Genomic DNA, 20,025 nt, shown 5'->3' on the forward strand with positions numbered 1-20,025 from the left:
TTTTCCTAAGCCACATACTTGCCTAGCCCTTGCTTTTTCCTACTAAAAAAGTGCAGTCCTGCAAAATCTCTTTTATTAAAAAAAAATTCTAGACAGCGCTGGCACTAGGCAATGCTTGCAAACATCAACAGAACAAATGTACCCCCGTTGAAAAAGTGCAGTCCCGCAAAATCTCTTTTATTAAAAAAAAAAAATTTTAAAATCGCTGTCGCTAGGAAATGCTTCCGGACGCAAACAGAACAGATGTACCCCCATTCCCCACAGCAAAACATAATACATTTCCGGGAAGGGCACAAGACCGGAACGCCGTGATGCTGCAGCTGCTCCTCTACAGGAAAAGAAGGTTCAGAGAGGCTGACCCAGCTTCCGAGTCTCTGCTTCCAGAACAGCAGCTTTGGGCTCCCTGACCACAGCTGCTAAGGAGCGAGACAGCTCTTGGTGAAGGTCTGACAGCTCCTGGCTGGTCTTGGCACAGCACTCAATATAGTCCTGCTTGTATTTTCGTTCTTGTGCCAGCTGCGTCTGCAGAAGGGACACCTGAAAGAGGCAAAAGGCCGAGCTCAGACAAGCCCACGCTCTTAGGACCATCCGTAGCTCCACAGATCCGGCTGTCGGGGAAGACGCACCCTCCAACTCCAGCCCTGACAAACACGTTGTCCTTGTGGAATGGGAACTAACAGGTTCCCAGAGCCACCCTGAACTGAGCTCAGATTACCGACAATTCCGAGTTTCTTTCTGGCATACCATTCACAGGTACAACACCGAGACATTACATGCCTATTAAAGAGGGAGGTTTCTACAGCATTTCGTAACCCAACCCTTTTTTTCAAAGGAGAGATTTGGCCTACTGCCACCTTAGTTCCACATGCTTTCTCCTCAGCAGGAGGACTGCTGCATACACAAGGTAGTGAAGAACCGTTCTGTTATGATCTAGTTTACAACCCTGACAGCTAGCACATGAAATGGGAGAAAACTCTCACTCTTCCTAACTTCAGAGCATTTCACAAATGAGCAGAGCATAATCTGATGAACAAAGCCCAGGAGGCAAATGAGCCTTAAAGGACTGCTGAGGCCTTCAAAATCCTCAAACTCTCATTACTTCCTGGCAACAGCGGGTTGTGCCTGCTGGGCTTTTTGGTGGGAGAGACCCAGCTGCTCTCACCTCCTGTCAGGTTGGCAGGGCAGCGCAGCCACAGCAGCTCGGGCGTGTTGCCCTCTGCCTGCTTTGGAGCGGAGGAGATGCCAGCACTGGGAGCAGCGCTCGGTGCTTTGCTGTTTCGGGGAGAACAGCTCAGGCTGGAGGTTCTCCTCTGTTTGCAAAGTGACATGTGCTTTGCCAAGGGCTCTGTTCCACATGGGAATGCCATCCCCAACCTCGAGCTAGGAGTACGAAAATATTCTTTCTTGGCAAAGGAACTCAAATAACAGAAGCAATTCCTAAAGGAGTTTTATGGCTTATGGAACCTGCTCCGTTTGAATTACAATACCAAGGTCTGCCAACGTAAAGCCAAAGCAGATAAAAAGAGGGACCCTGATCTGCTAAGCATCTAGAGCAGACTAGGTGGGAAACTCGGGCAGCCAGCTCCAGAAGGGGAATGCGAGGCGCTGAATCAGAAGCCGGTAGCGCGCGCGCGCGTGCGCGCGGAAAGCAAGACGTCAGAGGGACTTCACAGCAAACGATACGCATAGGCTAGGGAACACCACCCCTGAAGAGAGGGACAGCTCTGACCTTCTCTCTGAAATAATAAGGGCACCTTTGTGCAACTGGGCTTGGAAGCCTCCCACGCTTTGGTAGGTAACCCAGAGGTATGCGTGGGAGAAGTGGCCATCTGCTGCTAAGAGCATCTCCCAGGAAGGGGGAGATCAAGTGCCAGTTCCGCTGTTTCCCAGACCCAGAGGAGTGCCCCAACTAGCCAGCTGAGGATGATTCTTTGAGCTGAGCACCTTCGTTTTCCTGCTGAACTGCTGGAGTAGGTCCACAGTGCAGGCAGACACAACAGTCACAGGGGGAAGGGGCTTCAATCCGTTATCTGTAGCAACAGAACTTCAGGCGCCGAGGCTTCCTGGCGAAAACACCCTTAAGGTGTAACTTGATGGCTTCAGCGGTATGCTCGGCTCACTTGCCAGAGCTGAGCACCGTGTACTTTACTCGCGTAAATCTTACAGGCATTTTGCCCTGAACACCTGCGAAGATTCACCTCCTCAGGGAGACCAGGGCGTACCAGAGCCATAAAAGCACGTGGAAGAGGAGTCTGGCGACTGCTGCTGCTGCCAGTGCCGCTGTCAAGGCATGCAATAGGGTTCAGGAGCTGGGATGTACATTCTTACACTGATAAAACAAGCGTCCACACTGTGCTTAGGTCTCCGACTCGGTCCGATACTGGGAGCGTGATTAGCACGGCATAGCAATAGGAGACTAACGGTTGCCTGAAGGCTGTAAGCTCTGGCGCTGCCTCAGATCCCTGGAGCTCTGATAGAGTGCAAGCTCTACTGTTAGCGGAGTCAAGGGAAAATGGAAGCAGTCAACAAGATGAGTAAGACTCAAGGGGAACATCCTTAGAATCTTCTCTATATTCAGGCGAGTGCCAGTGCTCTGAATTTCCTCCAATCCCTCTCCCACCACGCCTGACCTCTAGGCAAGCCAGAGACTAGACCTAGGTGCATGATGTTGTTTGGCCATGGCCAACAGATGTGTCCGACTGACTGGGTATTTCCACTGCCTGGTGTACTCACTGCCTGACAACCAAACAAAACTCGGGCTGTAGCATCGTGCAAAGCTGTGCCCCTCAGTACAGCCACGGCAGCTTTTGACGAGAGCTTTCCTACTCCTCACCTGGTTCTGCAACTCAGCTAATCGACGACTGCAGCGAGCGTGAGACTCCTCCTGTGAAGAAAACGCAAGGATTTCCTTTAGGTCTCCAGTTTGGCCAGGGCCATGGTCTACGTTCCAATTCTCTTAGGTCTATACTGGGGGGCTGCTGCCACTGGGATTTGCCACTGTTCCTCTGTATGGGCAGACCCTCCTCCCACCAAGCAAGATTCTGTTCTCACCTGTCTAGAAGCAGCCATCTTGTGCTGGTCAGAGAGCGAAAATCCGCACGCATCTGGCAGCGACCGACCACTGTGATATCTCTTCAGTCTCCTCCGTTCACGTTCCACCTGCACGTTGGTGATAGGAGAAAGGGTCACAGAAACCTGCCACCAAACAAGGAGCAAAAGGAGCTCTGGACATCATGGCAAGGAGATTTCTGCTCAGAGGCTGTTAATTGCACCAGAGAATGCTGCGGGCAAAAAGCACTCGAAGGAGGCTATGGAAGAGAAAGAGCAAGAGGAAACAGTTCCTGACACAAGAGCGTCAAATGTGCCTGTATGGGGACACTGGGGCAAGAAGGGTGGGACCGGAGTGAATGCGCATTTGTGAAGGCAACGGGGTGCCAGAAGAGAGAGAAAATACAAAAGCGTGTGTCCACAGGGGGAAGTGGGAGAGGGAAGGAAACAAGCAGAGGACTCCAGAGTGCTGTCTGTGGAAATGTGGTGTGATCCAGCGGACCGTGAGGCTTTGCAGAGGCAGCGAAAGCCTGTTTTACCTGCTCGAGAGTCCTCCTGAGCTCAGCATTGAGTTGCTTCAGCTCTGCCTTCTCCAGTTCCAGCCTTGCAACTGCTCGCTGCAGACATTCCAGCTGCTGTGACAGGAGTCTCTTCTCCGAGAGCCATGATAGCTGCTCCCCTTCTGCAATAGCCTGCTGGGTATACAGAGAGGAGATTATGTGAGCCGGTGCCACATAAAGGTTAGGAGGGACAGAATCGACAAGTCGGGGAGAGTGACCGGACTCGGGAATGGACAGTGCCAAGTCCCTTCTGCTCCTCCTGGTTGACGGGCCAAAACAACACACTCTCTTCCTAGGGGCCCTCCTCCCGATCGCCGTGGGGAAATCCACACAGATTTGCCTTCCGGCCTTTTGGACTGCAGCACAAGTACATCCTGAATGCGCAATGAAGCCTTTCACCTCATCAGGCAACGGTACGAATGCCATTATTTTTAATACACTGGAAAAGCTGTACCTCAGAAATCTACATCTCTGAAAGCATCCTCTAAGCACTGTCAGCGTAGCTGCTGTGCAACCATCGTTACAAAATTCTACTGAGGTTAGTACCTTAGTTTGGTCAACTGTGCCCCTTCCTTTCCATGCCAAACCCCAACCACGACACGTTGGCTAAGCTTGCCTACCTAGGAGAGAACCAAGTATCCACCCCCAACTTTTGGACTTCATTTAATTCTAACGGCAAGCTCTGTAGTTCTTTCAGTAGTTCGGGGGCTGACAGAAAACATTTCAGCAGGTGAATGCCTTGAGCTACGCAGACAGGCAAGCCTGCTGGCTACAACCACAGTTTCTTTGGCCGAGCAGGTCATGTATTTATGGGACTATATATTCCCCTATCTTTACGGGCATCGTCATTAGAATCCTTTATTGACACTTTAGTTGACTGATGATCAGTCACACTGCCTACCTGATGATGAAACCGGTCCGTGTCCCTCTCCGAAACCGTACTCTGCAGGATGGCTATTTCTTCCCTCAGAGTCCCGTTGGCCATTTCACTCTTGGTAAGGGCAAGAGTCAGTGCTTGTGCCTTCTCTCTCCATTTGACTTCTCTGCTCTCGGTCTGCTTCAAAATAGCAATCGTGCGCTCCAATTCTTCCCCCTTGGCTTTCCGCTCATCCGCCAGTTGTTGGGTTAGCTCCTTCTGTCTTTGCAAGGAACGGTCTCTCTCCTGGAGAACTCGCCTCTTCTCTGCTTCCTCTTCCTCCCATTTCTGGAGTTTCTGGATTCGTTTCTGTAGGGTCTCCCCGCCATCCTTCCATCGCAAAGCTGATGTTAATTGCTTCAAGAGTTCACTCTGCCTCCTAAGCTCTTGTTCTCTCTCCGCCAGAGTCTTCTCTAAGTACCCGACTCTGTCTCTGTGGTTCTTGATCTCTTCGTCCTTCTTTGTCAGAGTCGGCTGAACATGCTGGAGATCTTCCCGAAGAGCTCTTACTTCCTCTTCTAACTCTTCTAGTTCACCTTCGGCCTTGGTCTCTCGTTCCGTCTCGTGCAAGGCTTCTTCCAGGAGCTTCTCTTGCTCTCTGCGATGCCTAACCTCTTCATTCTTCTTGGTTAGCCTAAGCTGGAGATTCTGTAAGGTCTTCAGTTCTTCTTCTTGGCGCTGGAGTTTTTGCATGAGAGTTTCATTGTCTTCTTCTCTCTTCCTCACCGCGTGCTCAAGCAGATCCACTTGCTGCTGGCATGATGTTAGCGCTACTTTCGTGCTTTCTTCACGAAGCCGGAACATGTTCATTTGCTCCATCTGCCTGAGGAACTCCAAATGGTTCTCCTTCACGATTTGGCTCATTTTGTCTAGATCCTGCTCTAGACTCTTGGCCTGCTTGCCTTCTAACTCCTTCTGCTCTCGAAGCTCCTGGACGTGCTCTTGCAAAGACACTATCTCTTGATCTCTCGCTTCTAGAGAAGATTCAGCGTATTCTAGTTTTTGCAGTATAGCTTTGGTCTGCATCGCTGCCTCCTCCTTTTGCTGTTGAAGCTTAGAGATAGCCTCCTCCAGAACCTCTATCTTTTCCTCTCTTTCTTTCAGAGTCAGTTTTGTTGCTTGGAGATTTGTTTGCTCAGCTTCACGCTTTTCCTCCTTTTCCTTCCACGCCTCACATTGCTTTCTAAGGGATAACATTTCTTGTTCTTTTTCCTTTAGTGCCACTTGAAGCTGCTGCAGAATTTCCTTCTGCTGTTCAGAGTCTTGCTCTTGTTTTTGGAAGGTCTCAATCAGTTCCTTCTGAGATTCAATCATTAAATCCTTTTCTTTCAGTATTGCTGTTGTGTATTCTAAGTCTCTGTGCAAGACATTCATCTGTTCTTCTGTTTTTTCCGCAGAGCTCCTTGCTTGTTGCTTTTGGATGTCTAGGAGTCTGTCCTTTTCTTTTAAGGTTCCTAAGGTCTGCTCCAGTTGGTCACGGACAGTCCTTAACTGCATTTCCATGACTTCTTCAGCTTCCCGGATTTGCTTTTGTTGCGACTCAAGCTCTTGATCCTTTTCAGATAAAGAGAGGGTCATCTTTTCTAGTGTCCCACGAAGCTCCTGCAGGTAGCCCTCTTGCTGTTCCTTGTACTGCTGCAAGAGTCTTAACTGATCCCTTTGAGAATCACACTCGCGCTCTCTGTCCTTAAGAACTGCCCTCAGGTCTCCAAGGCTCGCGTGCAGAGATTTCACCTGTTCTCTCTCCATTTCCAGTGCTTGGATCTGCTGAGTCAGAGACAGAAGCTCCAAGTTCTTCTCCTTCAAGTTCCCTTTCATATGATCAAGATCCACCTGCAGATTTCTCACTTGTGATGCACCGTGTCGTTCTAGAATCATTATTTTCCCTTCCTGGAATTGGATCTCCCGGTCTCTCTCCTCCAGCTCTTTGCTCATCTTGCTGACAGCAGTCCTCAGCATTTCTTGCTGCTTCTCCAGCTCCCGTATCTGTTCTTGCTGGGATCCCACCTCCCGGTCTCTCTCCTCCAGCTCTTTGCTCATCTTGCTGACAGCAGTCCTCAGCATTTCTTGCTGCTTCTCCAGCTCCTGTATCTGTTCTTGCTGGGATTCAACTTTCTGTTTTTTCTCTGTTATGTCCTTGATAACCTCACTGAGAGTAGTTTCATGCGTTTCTTTCTGGTTTTCCAGCATTCTCATCTGTTGCTGGTACAACTTCATTTCTCCCTCCCTCTCTGACAGGATGGCAGTCATATGAGTGAGACTCTCCTGCAAAGCTTTTCCCTGTGCTGCCTCTTTTTGGAGCATCTGGATTTTCTCCCGCTGCGTTTCCACTTCCTCATTTTTGATTTTTAAGATAGACAATGTAGTTTGAAGTTCTTGTTCAAGGCAGCGATTCCTATCTGTTGCTGCATTTGCTCGGGTTTCGGAGCCTGTGACTGATTCCTGAAGAAGTTTTATCTCCCGTACCAGTTCTTCTTTAACTGCTCGCAGTCTGGCCCGTTCCTGCTGCAAAACAGTGACAAAGAGGTTCAATAATTCCACCTATGTATGTTTGCTTTTCGTACTAGATTTGAACTCCTGCTTCAGTGGCAGTCAGGGGCTGCCCCCTCCCTCCCTGCCTCTCGGGATGTTGTAAGACCTTTCCTGCGCCGCCCTTTCGGTTGCGTCTTTCCCAGCTTACTCGGCCAGTCCCGTCTTCCTTTTTGCCCTTCTCCGAACCTCTTCTAGCTCTAGCGTGTTCTTTTGGGGAGGAGCTGCCAGGACCGCAGCCAGGATTTAAAGTCCAGACTAACCACGATTTAGGCAGTGGCATGATGATGTTCTCTCTGATAGGGAGGGAGGAAGGGAAGACAGAACAACCCCAACATGGGATTTCCCGTTTTTGGGGTTGGGCGTTGGGGGTTTTTTTGGACCTCTACTGTGTAGAGTTTTCATGGTACCATCCTCTAGAACCCCGCTGTGCCCTCTTGAAGGAGTAGTGGTCAGATCACAGACACAGTTACGGTGTTCATGTTCTCTTCAGGCTGCAACGCGCTTCCTGCCTTTCTTAAACCTACACTGTGGTAGCCTCTCGCTTTGCAGGCCCTGTCCCTCACGGCACAAAGGTCTCATGGCTGCCAAGGCATCGCTCCTCTTTACAAAGGGGTAGCTAAGAGACGCTTCTACCCAGACGGACAGTGTCCAGAGAAGCACTGCCAATAAGGAGCCCAGAAGAGTAAAAAAACCACACAAATTCTCCTTTCACAGTCTTTACCTCTTGCTTGGCATTCTCCACTCTCGTCCGTTCCTCCTCTTGTTGAGCTTGCATGGTAGCAACTCTCTGCTTCATATCAAACAGCTTCTTCTCGTGCTCCCTTTCTGTCTCCGCCTTCTCCTTTTCCCACTGCTCCAGCATCTCCTGTAGCTCTGAATGGTGCCCTTCCCGCTCGCTTGCCTGATGAGGGGAGAAAAAGACTTCAAGATGGAGTCCCAGCCAAGCTTCTCAAAAAAATGGGAAGCTTCATCCCTCCCACAAACCCCCACCTCAACAGCGCACAGTAGTGGCTTTGTGCCCTCCATAAATCATGTCCTATCAAGGAACTTAAAAGGAGGGTCAGCTGGTGGAAGAAGAGGAGATGTTACCTTCCCCTCTCTGGCGGCTGCCTGTTTCCTAGCACCTCTCGCCTACGGGATTTCTCTCTAGTCTCAGAGTCTCTATTTTCAAAGCTCAACTCCATTCTCATCGAGGAAAAGATGCAGATGGACTGCAGGGTGAGAAAGAGACCAGCACCCCCATGCCCTAGTCACAAGACGGGCCACGAACTCAAGTACCAGGAACAAGGGGCTGTTCCATCTGTTCTGTATGCTTTAAGCCCAAAGATAACACCTCTGTCAACCGTGAAAGGACAGAAAGAAAGGAACAAAGTTCCCACGACTGCAGTTGGCAGGAAAGTTAGGAGTCTACTTCATGGTAGACAGGAGTCTGGTAAGATCCTACCCCTTTACTGCCATGCTTTGGGTGGGGACCACCCAACCTTCTGCTCAACTCGTCTCAGGCCCACAGGGAATCCGTGGCTTGCATTTACTGTCCCGGCATAGTCCTGTAGGTCTTCACGTGCTTTCAAGTGCGAGCCGTTGGCTCTGCTGCCTGGCCTAGCAACGTGTGGCCTATGACAGACGCTTGCTGCCATCTCACACGCTCAGGCTATTATTCTTCTAAAGCCAGCCCACAAAGCTTGCCTGAAGAATTCAGAAGCATATTGTTTCCTACCAGGTCTTGCAGGAGCTTGTTTATTTCCACTTCGTGATCAGTTTCCCGAAGTCTGAGGGTATCGTTATACTGCTCTTCTGTCCGCAAGAGCTGTTGCGCCATGTTTGCCCGTTCCTGCTTCATGAGAGATCTCTCTGCTTCCAGCTCACATTGAAGGCACTTCACTTCCCCTGCAAACGTGACAAATGGCAAGATTCAGGGCCTACACAAACAGCGGTTCTGACTTCACTAACCTTCAGCCATTTGAATTTTTTCAGTGTAGGAGGGATCTGTCTCCAGCTCCTTCACTCCTTAGAAGCACTGCAGACAGAGAGCTATTTTTATACCATCCTCCCTAGGCAGGGGGATCACCAGAAACAAAGCACACGAGGCTCTCACCTTGTATCACCTCCTTGGCCTGCCTGACCGTGTGAAGTTGGATTTCAAGCTGACTCCTGGCGATCTCCAGCTGACATAAGCGCTGCTGAGCCTCAAGCAGGCTGGATTCCAGGGTCTCCTTCCCTGACCTACAAGACGCCAATACGGAGAGAAATGAGTTTCTTGCTCCTGACGCCCACAGGGAGTTAGTCCAGTGAGAACTGGTTCAAGATCCCTACCCCTCAGTACGGAAAATGGGTTGCATGGAAACTGGTATACAGAAGGCATATTTCTGCCGTTTAAAAGAGCAATGCAGGCCCCTCCGAGGGAAAGCCCAGGCTTTGCTTATGACCTAGCGTAACACAGAAAGCCCAGACGAATTTGATCTCCATAGCCAAATCTTAAATTGCTATTGTCTGATCTATGACACACGGGTAGCTGTGCTCACAAAGTCTGTGCCAGCAAGCAAAAGCCCAGCCTCTGCTCGCAGCCCTTTGCTCATCGTCACTTCCAGGTTGCTCTGCAGGGGCACAGAGTAAGAGTATCTCCCTGGCTGACTCGTGACTTTTTGATGCCGTTCGTAGTGTACGTACAGGGAGGTGATCTTCCAGACTCCCTATATTTCAAAGGGACTAAAGCAATACATCAGATGATATAGTAAAATCTCATGCTTGTAAGCAGCATCTGTGAGAAATCTGAACTAGATTTTATCTGAACAAGGACTACCTGAAAGGAGAGACAGGTAGCCTTCAGTTTAAACTCTTGGAAGTTCAAGAGAAAAACTTGCTACTTTTCTCTAAGCGTTGCTAACTAAGTAGGCAGTAGCCCAAATGACTTGCCGCTCTTTAAAATGGAAGTTGTAGTACTGCGGAGGCAAATTGTTACATCCATAGACTTCAACCAACTGCTGCGTATGACACACAGGATTCTGGAACCAGAAGCTGAAGTTGCCTCCCTGATCTAACACGGCGTCCTGCGTGCCAGGTTCCTACCATACACAGCACTGCCTCACTAGTACAGGCATGCAACCAGGATAACATCCTTCAGGGTAAAGGGGCACCCGAGTGGTACAACAATAAGACCCACAACAGTAGGATTTCACTGCTTTGATGGACGATGGAGGATGTCTCTTCAAGAAGGAGAACAAGCACATATTTCTGACTACGCCTATCTCTGGCAGTCCAAAGTAAATATGCTCCATTTTAAGGATAAATCAAAGTCAGTCTCTAAAACACAACAGAGAAGATAAGAATCCAAAACTGTGACGACAACAACAGGCTCTTGAGAACAACGTCTGGCAAGAATAGTTGCTACAGCCCAATAATTGACAGAACATAATTCAGCTGGATCAAATAAGAGGAGCTGGAGCTCAGAAGCAGCAGCAGCTCTCAAGAAACAGACTGAGTCAAAATGGTGTTTATCAGCCTTGCTAACAACATACTCTGGAGTGGTAAGGCGTAAAAGTCAAGAAGCATGACAAACGGTCTCTAATTTGTACAGCTCTGCAAGTTCAGGAGTCTTCTAAAAAAGACCTGAGAGGAGGACAAACATCTCGATACGTTGGGTAGTTTGGGGTTGGTTTTTTTTTAAAAGCAGAACTTGTCACGTGGGATCTTAGAAACCTGATCCAGCAGAAGGACAAAATCTTGTTCCTTCCCTGCATAAACTCCTCCATGATGTCTATCTCAAAACAGCACGTGGTAAGGAGTACCGGACCCAGACATCAATGATGGGCAACAATTCCCGCAGACTGGCGACCATTCAAAAGAGGCTTCCCTGCTGCTGGTGTAACCAACTCTAGGTCCTGCACCACAGGTAACAAGAGTTAGACTAGAAACAGTAGGCCCTCAAGATTTTCAGCACGAGCCTCTAGCTTCACCCTAAACGGCAGCGTCCTACTCGCAATGTCCGTACGTAGTAGCCTTGAATTCTGAAGATCCCACGTCAAACTACTTGATAAGGAAAGATCCAAGTTCAAACGCGCAGAACAAGAAACCAAAACCAGAGAGAAGCTTTGGGTTTCAGTAAACATCTGCATGGTTTAATTACTACTCAATGCAGAGCCAAGGTACCAGATACCGAGGAATTATGCTGGCTTGCTTTGGACTTCACACAGGAACGTGCAAGGGGGCATAAACATGAGCCCAAGGCTCAGGAGAGCTTTGTTAGCTTTAGCTGTCAGAAAAATAACCTTCAAACCATGCTGTACTGGTTTGGGTTTTTGGTTTTTTTTTTGCTCGAGATTCTTCCGTTTTCTGTCCATGGAAGGTGAAAACGGCTGAAAAGCATACAGGATGCAACGAATCCTCGTGTAATGATTATCACCTCTATAATTACAGACATTAAATAATCTCCTGCCTAGGGTCTCCCCCCTGCCTTTACCTGGCCTCTGCCAGCTGCTCTGCAAGGCCTCGTCTCTCCTGCTCCGTGGCTGCCAGTCGCACCTCTAGGGCAGCCTTCTCGTGCACCAGCAATTCCTTCTCTTTGGATACGTTGGCCAGTGCCTGCCCTTGGCGAGAGGACTCCTGCCGCAACTGCTCCAGACCACTGCTAGCTGACTCTTGCTGGCGGTGAACCTGAAAGCGGGACAAAATACAGTTAGAGTCCTTCCTCTGGAGTTCTGTGCAGAGCCAGCCAGTGCCACTTCTGAATCAGCTAGAGGAGAGAGAGCTCCGGTACTCTGGCCTGAAAGTTTAAGAGCATCTGCTTTATACCGCCCTAACACCCTGGGCTGCCAAAAGGCACTAGGGCTGTTAACCCGAAAGCGATGTGTAAGGCCCTACTGGGTTGCCTGGGACCAGACAGCCCCTTCAGGACAAACGTACACACCCCAGACTACACGTTTTCACGCAACAATACCACATCTTCCACAACTGCCACCTTGCAAACTAAAATTCTATCAGGATCTATTCCAGTGCTGGAAATTTTCAGGAAAGTTTGAGCAAAAGCAACTTTGCTCGCCGAATAAAGTGGACATACACGTGGTTTCTCCTCCTAGAAGAAGAAAAACCAACATCAAAGCGTCACCTTGTCGCAAAACACCACCACACACCTACTTCAGTGTGTACAGCAGTCGGATGCAATGAGGTGATCCTTGGCAGGGAAACAGCCCTTGTGGTGGGCAGTGTCATTTAGTGATTTACGGAAGTCTGGCTGGTGTGGCCAAAGAGATGGTAGACTCTATTTGGACAGTAGTTCATGTCAACAATACTGTTTACTTGTCTTACACAAACAAGTTGTCCAATAGACCTTGCTGGCATTCCAGCCTGAAGACTAACCGTGATTTTATAGCTTTCCTCTGCAGTATAATACCTCTGCTGGCTATTTGCCAAACAGACCACGTACTCCAAAACTAAGGCTGTCTAACAGAGAACAGACCATCAGAAACAAACAATTCTCCTCTCAAAGTTATCCCATAAGACCTAAGATTGTACATTATGAAACTGACACTGAAATGATGGCAAGCTCCCTAGTCTCCTCCAGCGATACAATTCTCCCAAGCTCTTTTTCCACTCTACCAAAACCAGTTAGTCCAGAGTAAACAGTCTCCTGTGATCACCTCTTTCTCATCTTCTCCCTCAAAGCCTAAAGAGGATCTAGCAATTCAAAGCTGCGTGTATGTCGTAAAATACAGTTCCAACGATTTCAGGATGTCATTCCCGTTCTTAGCAGTACAAGACAGCAGACGCTGACTTGCCGCTTTGTCCCGCCCTCTAGGCCCCAACAAGCGGAGCTTGGAAAGTTGCAGACTTCACAACAAAAAGCATAAATAGAAACATGCAGCCCCGGGGGTTTTTGGCCTCAGAAAATGGGTGAGGAGCTTGCTTGTTTGCTTACAGGGTAAGGATTACGCAAGGCAAATCACCTCTCTGCAGCTTATCAAAAGCCAAAAAAGAGGCCAACACAGGCAGGTGGATTAAAGGAATCTGTAGAAGCAGAGGACAACTCAGAGAATTGCACAACAGCTCTGCGAGCCATCAACACATTTCCGGAAGGAAGTAAACAAAGCCGTCTGACCTCCAGCGCTACCAAGTGTCTCCTTGACAAAAACCACTGCAGAATCCAACAGATACAGCTTCACTGAGCCAAGCAGCCAAAAGCCCACCCAGAAAGCACCAGGTTTTTGGTCTCACCTGATTGAGTTTCTCTTGGGTTTCTGCCTTCTCCTCTGCCAGCATCCTCAGCTCTACCTGCAGCCCCTCCTGTTGCTCCTCTGCTTCCTTCAGCAGCTGCTCCAGGTGGGCTTTCTCTGCGCTCAGCGCCTCATTTGTTCTCTCCCACAAGTTCAGCTTCTCCTGGTCAGAGATCTTTGCTCTCTCCATCTCGTCCACTTTACCCGACAGAACGTCAAGCTCTTGCTCCAGCTACAATCACAGAAGCACAGAGGAAATAAAATAACAGTAAGATTTACTCTGTAGGAGCTTTGGCTTGGACAGAGAAAAGAGCAACGTTTCCATATTCAGACAGTCATACTGTCTGAAGGCAAGAAGTCTGAGAAGCAGCAGCAGCTGGAGACAAACACCTGGCAAGATCTTTGACAACTCTGCTCACCTGCAACACAAGTTTGTTCAGCTGCACTTTATCCAAGGCAAGAGCTTCATTGATACTGCTCATGTTCGCTGCTGCAACGTGTAGATCGGCTATTTCAGCACTCAGCTTATTCTGAGCCCCTGTCAACTCCGCTACCGACTGCTCTGCCTGAAGAGACGAAAGAACAACATGACAACAAAGACAGGAAAATCCCTGACTTCAAGCAGCAACTCCAGATCCCCTGTCGTGTCTCTGACACACTCCCAGTTCAGCGTTCCCAACAAGCACGTGGGCACTAACTACACCAGAGAGCCTCTGTGGTCTGATCACCGTCTTCCAAGAAGGACAACAACATTGTCCCTGTCTTCTACTGCCAGAAACAGCATCTGTGGTGGTCTTGCTATCACAGCTGCCTCTCCCACAAGTGCTGCCTCGGAATAAGGTGACCATACCTTCTCCAGTGCCACGGTAAGCTCCTGTTTCTCTTGCTTCAGCAGATCCCTCTGAAGGTGCGATTCCTCCAGCATCTCTCTTGCGACCACCAACTCGCTCTGTAATAATGAATGTTCTCCTTCAAGTGCAGCTAAGTCCTTCGGTCTATGAGAAGGGGAAAGACAAACAAGTTTTTAACGTAAAAAACATTGTCCTTTCCAAAACCACGAGTATAGAATCATAGAATCATTTAGGTTGGAAAAGACCTTTGAGATCATCGAGTCCAACCGTAAACCTAACACTGCCAAGTCCACCACTAAACCGTGTCCCTAAGCACCACACTCCACAGGTCTTCGAAACACCTCCAGGGATGGTGGCTCAACCACTTCCCTGGGCAGCCCGTCCCAACGCTTGACAACCCTTTCGGTGAAGAAATTTTTCCTAAGATCCAATCTAAACCTCCCCTGGCACAACTTGAGGCCGTTTCCTCTCGTCCTATCACTTGTTACTCTGGAAAAGAGACCGACACCCACCTCGCTACAACCGCCTTTCAGGTAGCTAACAGCTTCCCGCCTGCTAGTTCTCTCTCTCCTCTTTCATACGTTGGACACAAGACTTTCCAAAGTTCTTCTTTGGGTAAGACAGACTTCTAAAGTCCACATTAATAGTCCCACAACTACTTTTGCCTTCAGCAGCGAACTGATGAAGGAGCTGGCAATCTATCTGGGGAGATGTGCATGAATTTCCCAAACTAATTATCACAGGATCACAGGATGCTTCAGGTTAGTACGTGTGATGTTGCAAAATGGCACTCCTTGCCCCAAAGGCCTTCTGCACTCAGTCTAGCGTGGAAACGGCAGTACGGAGGGGCTACATTGCATATGATGGTCCTGTGCAAATTCCTCCCAACTCCTTTAGCACAGCCCTGGGTAGCAAAAGGGCTGTACAAGAGACACAGCTCTCTTTACGCTGGTCTCCATTTCTCACCAAGAATCAGTTAATAGCAAAAACATTGTAATATGCCATCTCTTTTCCAGTCCTGCCTTACTCACAAGAGCTTCTGTCTGTCAGATGGTTTCTTCTATCCGTTCTGTTGAAGGCAATAGTTTGACTAGGGACAGGAACAAGGCTGTGCAGTATGGGTGCGTTTTAAACGTGAACACAGCCCACCCTATGAATCCAACAAGCACCCACAGAAGACAACGCTGCTAACAGCAAAGTTTAAAACACATTTACCTGTCCTGAAGCTCCTTCTTCTCCGGGTCCCCTTCGACTTGTAAGTGCATCACTGCCCAAGTCTTCTGGCTTATTTCCTGTTCCGCTTGCTGCTGTGCCTGATCCTTGAGGACAGGTCTACCCAGCGTAACGGATTCCCAGGGCCGTACGCCACAGTTTAGGTGGGAGCAGTTTACAAGTATAGATCCAGAAAGCCTCATTTGCTCTGCCTTCAGCTCTGACAAATCTCTGAAGAAGAATCAAGAAGGAGGTAACGTTCACACCACCATCTTTATCAGCTGACTCGCTTCCGAAGCACGGAATTGCGCAACAGGAAAAGCCGGCAGGAAAGACGACATCTTCGTTGGGGACGAATCACTCATCTGACACTTTGGGATCAGGACACATCTTGATCCTTGGGCAATGGGTCTATTTGATGGTTGAGGAATGAATCTCTTTTCTCCTCAGAGATAAGACGAAATGTATGGAACAGCCAGAAGGCTTCAGGAATTAACTAGCGGGTCAGGCATACTCTACGCATTAAGGAAAGCTTGTCACCAAATAAGGTAAACGGCTGACGGTAACCCAGAGTTTGAAATGGCATGCTGACACCAGAAGAATTTACTGTTAGGCTACGCTATTTTTCTCTGCACAGAAGGCAGCTGTGAGAAAGGAACCTCAGAGAGCCCAAGAACAGGAAAACAATCATAAAAGGGAGGGATCAAACTAAGCAAAATCAATTGGAGAAATGTAATAGCAGGGTAGAGAAGCTATTCTTTCTCTCAACAGTGTTGGTACAGGAATAAGCGGATGCAAACTGACCAGGATAAACGTAAGCTGGAAATGAGAAGGAAAAAATAAATATATATATATATATATATATTCATGAATGATCTTTCCATCAGGAGCAGTGGGAAAGGAAAGCCAGTGAGATTTAAGGCAAATTTTAATCACTCTATAAAAGGGGACCGCCCCGCATGCTGCATGCATAGCTTTGGTGAGTCTCTTCCAACTCGTCCACATATGCCTGTGTCTGTGTTAATATGCCCAAACATCACCATAGTCAAGTTCACCTGTTCAGGGCCTCTGCACTGCTTATAGCCTGAGCCCCTCAGCTTTATCTGAAAACCAGCAGCAAACAAAATGCTTCTGAATATAGCCTAAGGCATGCTTAATGCCATCGCTTCGGACTGCCAAAGGAGAAATTGTATCTTTAGCCGCAGCTAGGGTAACATCAAGGCTCAAAAAGCAGCTGGGAAGGGAAGCTATGTTTTTTCTGCAACGAGATCTAGCCTTCACTTCTACTCACCGGTCAGTGGCAGTCTTCATTTCCAGGAAATGACAGCGGAAGGTTACCACCTGACGCCACAGGCTGAGTAGACGGCTGCGTTCACCCCTTAGGTAGCTGTCATAAAGCTAAACAGGCCAAGACAAAAAGAAATGCCAATTCAGCCTTCGCTGTCACTGTACAAGCCTTTCAGATAGGAGAGGGTACAACCGTCATCACCAGGTCTCCTTTAAGAACTATTCCAACGGGGGCGGGGGGGGGGCGGGCATCAAGGACTGAAGAGCCACCACAGAGGCATCCTCAGTAGACCTGCCACCTGACTGCAAAGAAGGGAACATCCACACTTCCCCTGCAGGAGCGGGTATCAACAAAGCAAACTGATCGCGATTCATCGTCTCGCCCTGCAGAGGTGTCTAACAGGCTCGGTGGAGGAAGACAAAAACAAGCCCCTCCGAGACCAGTGTCAGATTTGCTTACAACAGCCTATTGGTAAGGGAGGCCTGTCCTGTTCTTCTGTTGGCTACCCTGAATCCGAAAACACACAGACCTCTCTTTGGCCTCCACTGCTGTAGACAGAGATTTAGGAACTATTAAAACACAGACGAGCGTTCATGTGTCACTGCCCTACAGTGCCCAGCAACAGCAAGCATTTGCCTTTGAGAACGAGCAGTACGGTCACAGCACGCGGGCACCTTCCATCACCACAATTTGCTGACACTCCTCCATCTCACACCCCTGTCTTCTGCTCGTAAACACCAATACATCCTCAACAGTGCCACAACTTTCACACAGCAAGTTCTCCAGGCCAGAAATAAAACCCATTCTCATTCCACCCCGGCATCGCGTCTGACATTCCCGTCGCCCATCCTTACCTCACGTTCGCTGCGCCACTCACTCTCCTTCAATTCCAGCTCCTCCCGGGCCCTCATCCAATCCGCCGTCAGTTTTCCAACATCTTCTTTAAGGGCTGAATTAACCTCATTCGCTTCATCGAGGTGCTCCTGCAGGAGAGCGTTCACTTCTGCCAGATTCTCACACCTTGGAAAGGGAGAAACAGCAATGAGGTCACTGAACAACTGCTATCCACAAGCAGCACCCCCGTCATTTCCCAACTCCCTCAACGCTGACTTTGTTGTCAAACTGAGAGGCAGTAAAAGTGCTTGCTAGGATTAACTGAGATCTCTCTGTGATGGCGTACTCATTTGCTTCTCCTTGCTTTAAGCCTTCTACTTCCACCTACAATTGCGGTTTCCCCTTCAACTTTGATGATGCCCACAGTTCACGTCTTGCCTCCCCTTCGTGCTGTCTGATCACTGGATGCATCACCTTTCTCTAGCACTCTGCTGAGCCGCTCACCTACTGAACCACAGAATAATCTAGGCTGGAAAGGGACCTTTGGAAGTCACCCGGAATAACCCCCCGCTCAAAACAGAGACATTCAGCACACAACACTATTACTGCACCACAGAAAACAGACTGTGGACCTTTCTCCTTTCAAAGCAGCTTGCCCAGCTGCTCCCCTTGGGGAGACCAGGCAGCACTGACAGGTTTTCCCTCACTTCCACGAGCATCCAGGATACCAGGTACGAGGGAACGCTTCTTCCCTGTACCTTTGCTGCTCCTCTTCCACCTGAAGCAGTGCTTTCTCCAGGCTCTGGTCTTCTGTGGCTTCCCACCTGCCTGGAAGGGGTCCCTTCAGAAGAAAGGAAAAGTTTAGTCAAATTCTTGTCTTCCCTTCACTGCTGCTAGCATCCACCGCTTTCCGCTCCATTCGCTTGGGTAGCTCAGGAGCTCGTGGCTTCTTCCAGGCGTAACAGTGTCGTGACTATGGAGAGCAAGGGAGGTGCTCAACGCGAGTAGCTCTCCTCAGTCCCCCACCGTGGCACTCTCGCAGCTAGGTCTCCTTAGCTCACAACCGTGACTGCTCACTTCGACTTGAAGCCTGGGAATGCTCTCCTACTCTCCTACCCTCTGTTCTTCCTAGGTTTACTTTAGCCGTGAAGCAGAAAGAAAAGCACGTGGCCGTATGTTGAACGCCAGCATTCTTGCCTTCCAAAATGCCACGTTTCAACCCATTCTTTTTCAGAGACGGCCATATAACGTAACAGGCAGTGTGGCCCTCTCCTGAGCCCTAGGACAAAATGCTACGCCAGCAATAAAGCACTCTTTCTCAAAACTAAAATCCCCCTCCACAGGGTTTCCTGCACTGGCATTTCTGGGACCACTGGCTCCTCTAAGAATGGCAACTGCACAAAACACTCACAGGCAAACTTACAGCGCTGCTTTAAACCCTCAGGCAGCAAAATCTTGCTTCCCTCTGCCATTGCTTTGGGGAGCTTGCTTTGGCCTGCGTTAACGAATGCTACCTACACGGTCTTTACTTAGCAACCTGCACACTCACCCCTCCTGCTGCCAGCTGCTGCTCCAACTCTCGACACCGAGTCCGGTACTGCAGTACCTGGATGGAGACATAGAATGAAGATGAGCGAATGCAGCTTGCAACAGGCTCGGCTCCTCCTGCGTTAGCTTTTCTCCAAGTCTTTACAGCCCAAGCACAGCACGTTCCACAGCGCTGCCGATGCCGCCAACAAGAAGTCCTTACGATACAGGCAAGCTTCACTTTATCTCGTACTGAAGAAACTGAGACGGGGTTTCTTTTACACGTACTGCTACCTGCTCATCCTAAGAGCTGCCTGCCTCGGCCCGGGGCCGCCCCAAACCACCCCCGCCGGCTCGGCTCCTGCCTCTGGGACAGCCCCCTGCTAACATGGCCCAACAAAGGCGCCTGCGAGCCGGGCATCTTTATTTCAGTACGGACAAGCCCTCACGAGAGGCTCGGCAGGGTGACAGCGGCAGGGCCAGGCGCCCAGCGGGCCGGGCCGGGCCGGGCCGGGCCGGGCCGGGCGGAGGAGGGCGGCTCCCGGGGCCTCCCCCGAGCTGCGGGCTCGGCGCCGTCCCGCCCGCGGCAGCGCCGGGGAACGCCCCGGGGAGGGCCCCGCTGGGGCCGCGCCTTCGCCCCCCGACGTCGCCATCGCCGCCGCCGAGGCCCCTCTCAGCGCTGCGCGGGCGGCCCGGGCACCCCGGCCCCGCCACCGCGGCCCGTCCCCGGGCAGCTCCCCGCCGGGCCGGCGCCCCCGCTCCTCACCTTCGCCTGCAGCTTCCGCACCAGCACCGCTTGCCGGTGCTGCGCCTCCTGCGAGCTCTGCAGCCGGCGCCGCAGGGAGGCCTGGCTCCGCGCCGCCATGCCCCCGCTCTCCAGCCGGGCTCCGCCGCCTGACGGGCCCCGCGGCGGGGGCTGCTCCGCGGCCTGCCCCGGCGGACCGCGCTCAGGCGCCTGCCAGAGGCGGGCGCAGCGGCTCACCCTGCCCGCCGGGCGCGACCGGGCGCCGGGCGGGAGAGCCGGGCTCGCTCGGGGCCGCTCTGTGGCAGC

At 50.3% G+C, this 20,025-nt stretch overlaps 1 protein-coding gene across 1 annotated transcript; it reads right to left on the bottom strand.

Annotated features, from left to right (window-relative positions):
* Positions 1–147: 147 nt before the first annotated feature.
* Positions 148–19,964, bottom strand: LOC128147656 (centrosome-associated protein CEP250-like). Its single transcript, XM_052800867.1, has 18 exons — positions 19,741–19,964; positions 18,997–19,053; positions 18,206–18,288; positions 17,468–17,633; positions 16,617–16,723; positions 15,329–15,556; positions 14,113–14,257; positions 13,682–13,828; positions 13,264–13,494; positions 11,513–11,706; positions 9,152–9,279; positions 8,774–8,943; positions 7,778–7,957; positions 4,510–7,029; positions 3,588–3,743; positions 3,052–3,159; positions 2,834–2,884; positions 148–537 (listed from the first exon to the last, which is right to left on the bottom strand). The coding sequence occupies exons 1-18, from the start codon at positions 19,837–19,839 to the stop codon at positions 346–348; spliced, it is 4,962 nt and encodes a 1,653-aa protein (XP_052656827.1). The 5' UTR covers positions 19,840–19,964; the 3' UTR covers positions 148–345.
* Positions 19,965–20,025: the final 61 nt, after the last annotated feature.

Source organism: Harpia harpyja, chromosome 1, assembly GCF_026419915.1.
Source record: "Harpia harpyja isolate bHarHar1 chromosome 1, bHarHar1 primary haplotype, whole genome shotgun sequence".
Taxonomy (NCBI): Eukaryota; Metazoa; Chordata; class Aves; order Accipitriformes; family Accipitridae; genus Harpia; species Harpia harpyja.

Coding starts and splice junctions, on each gene's coding strand:
- LOC128147656 (XM_052800867.1), bottom strand. CDS start 19,839: ATGGCGGCGCGGAGCCAGGCCTCCCTGCGGCGCCGGCTGCAGAGCTCG. Junction 13,495..13,681: donor TGAACAAACTTGTGTTGCAG/GTGAGCAGAGTT, acceptor CTGTGATTGTAG/CTGGAGCAAGAGCTTGACGT. Junction 538..2,833: donor TAGCTGAGTTGCAGAACCAG/GTGAGGAGTAGG, acceptor TGCCTCTTTCAG/GTGTCCCTTCTGCAGACGCA.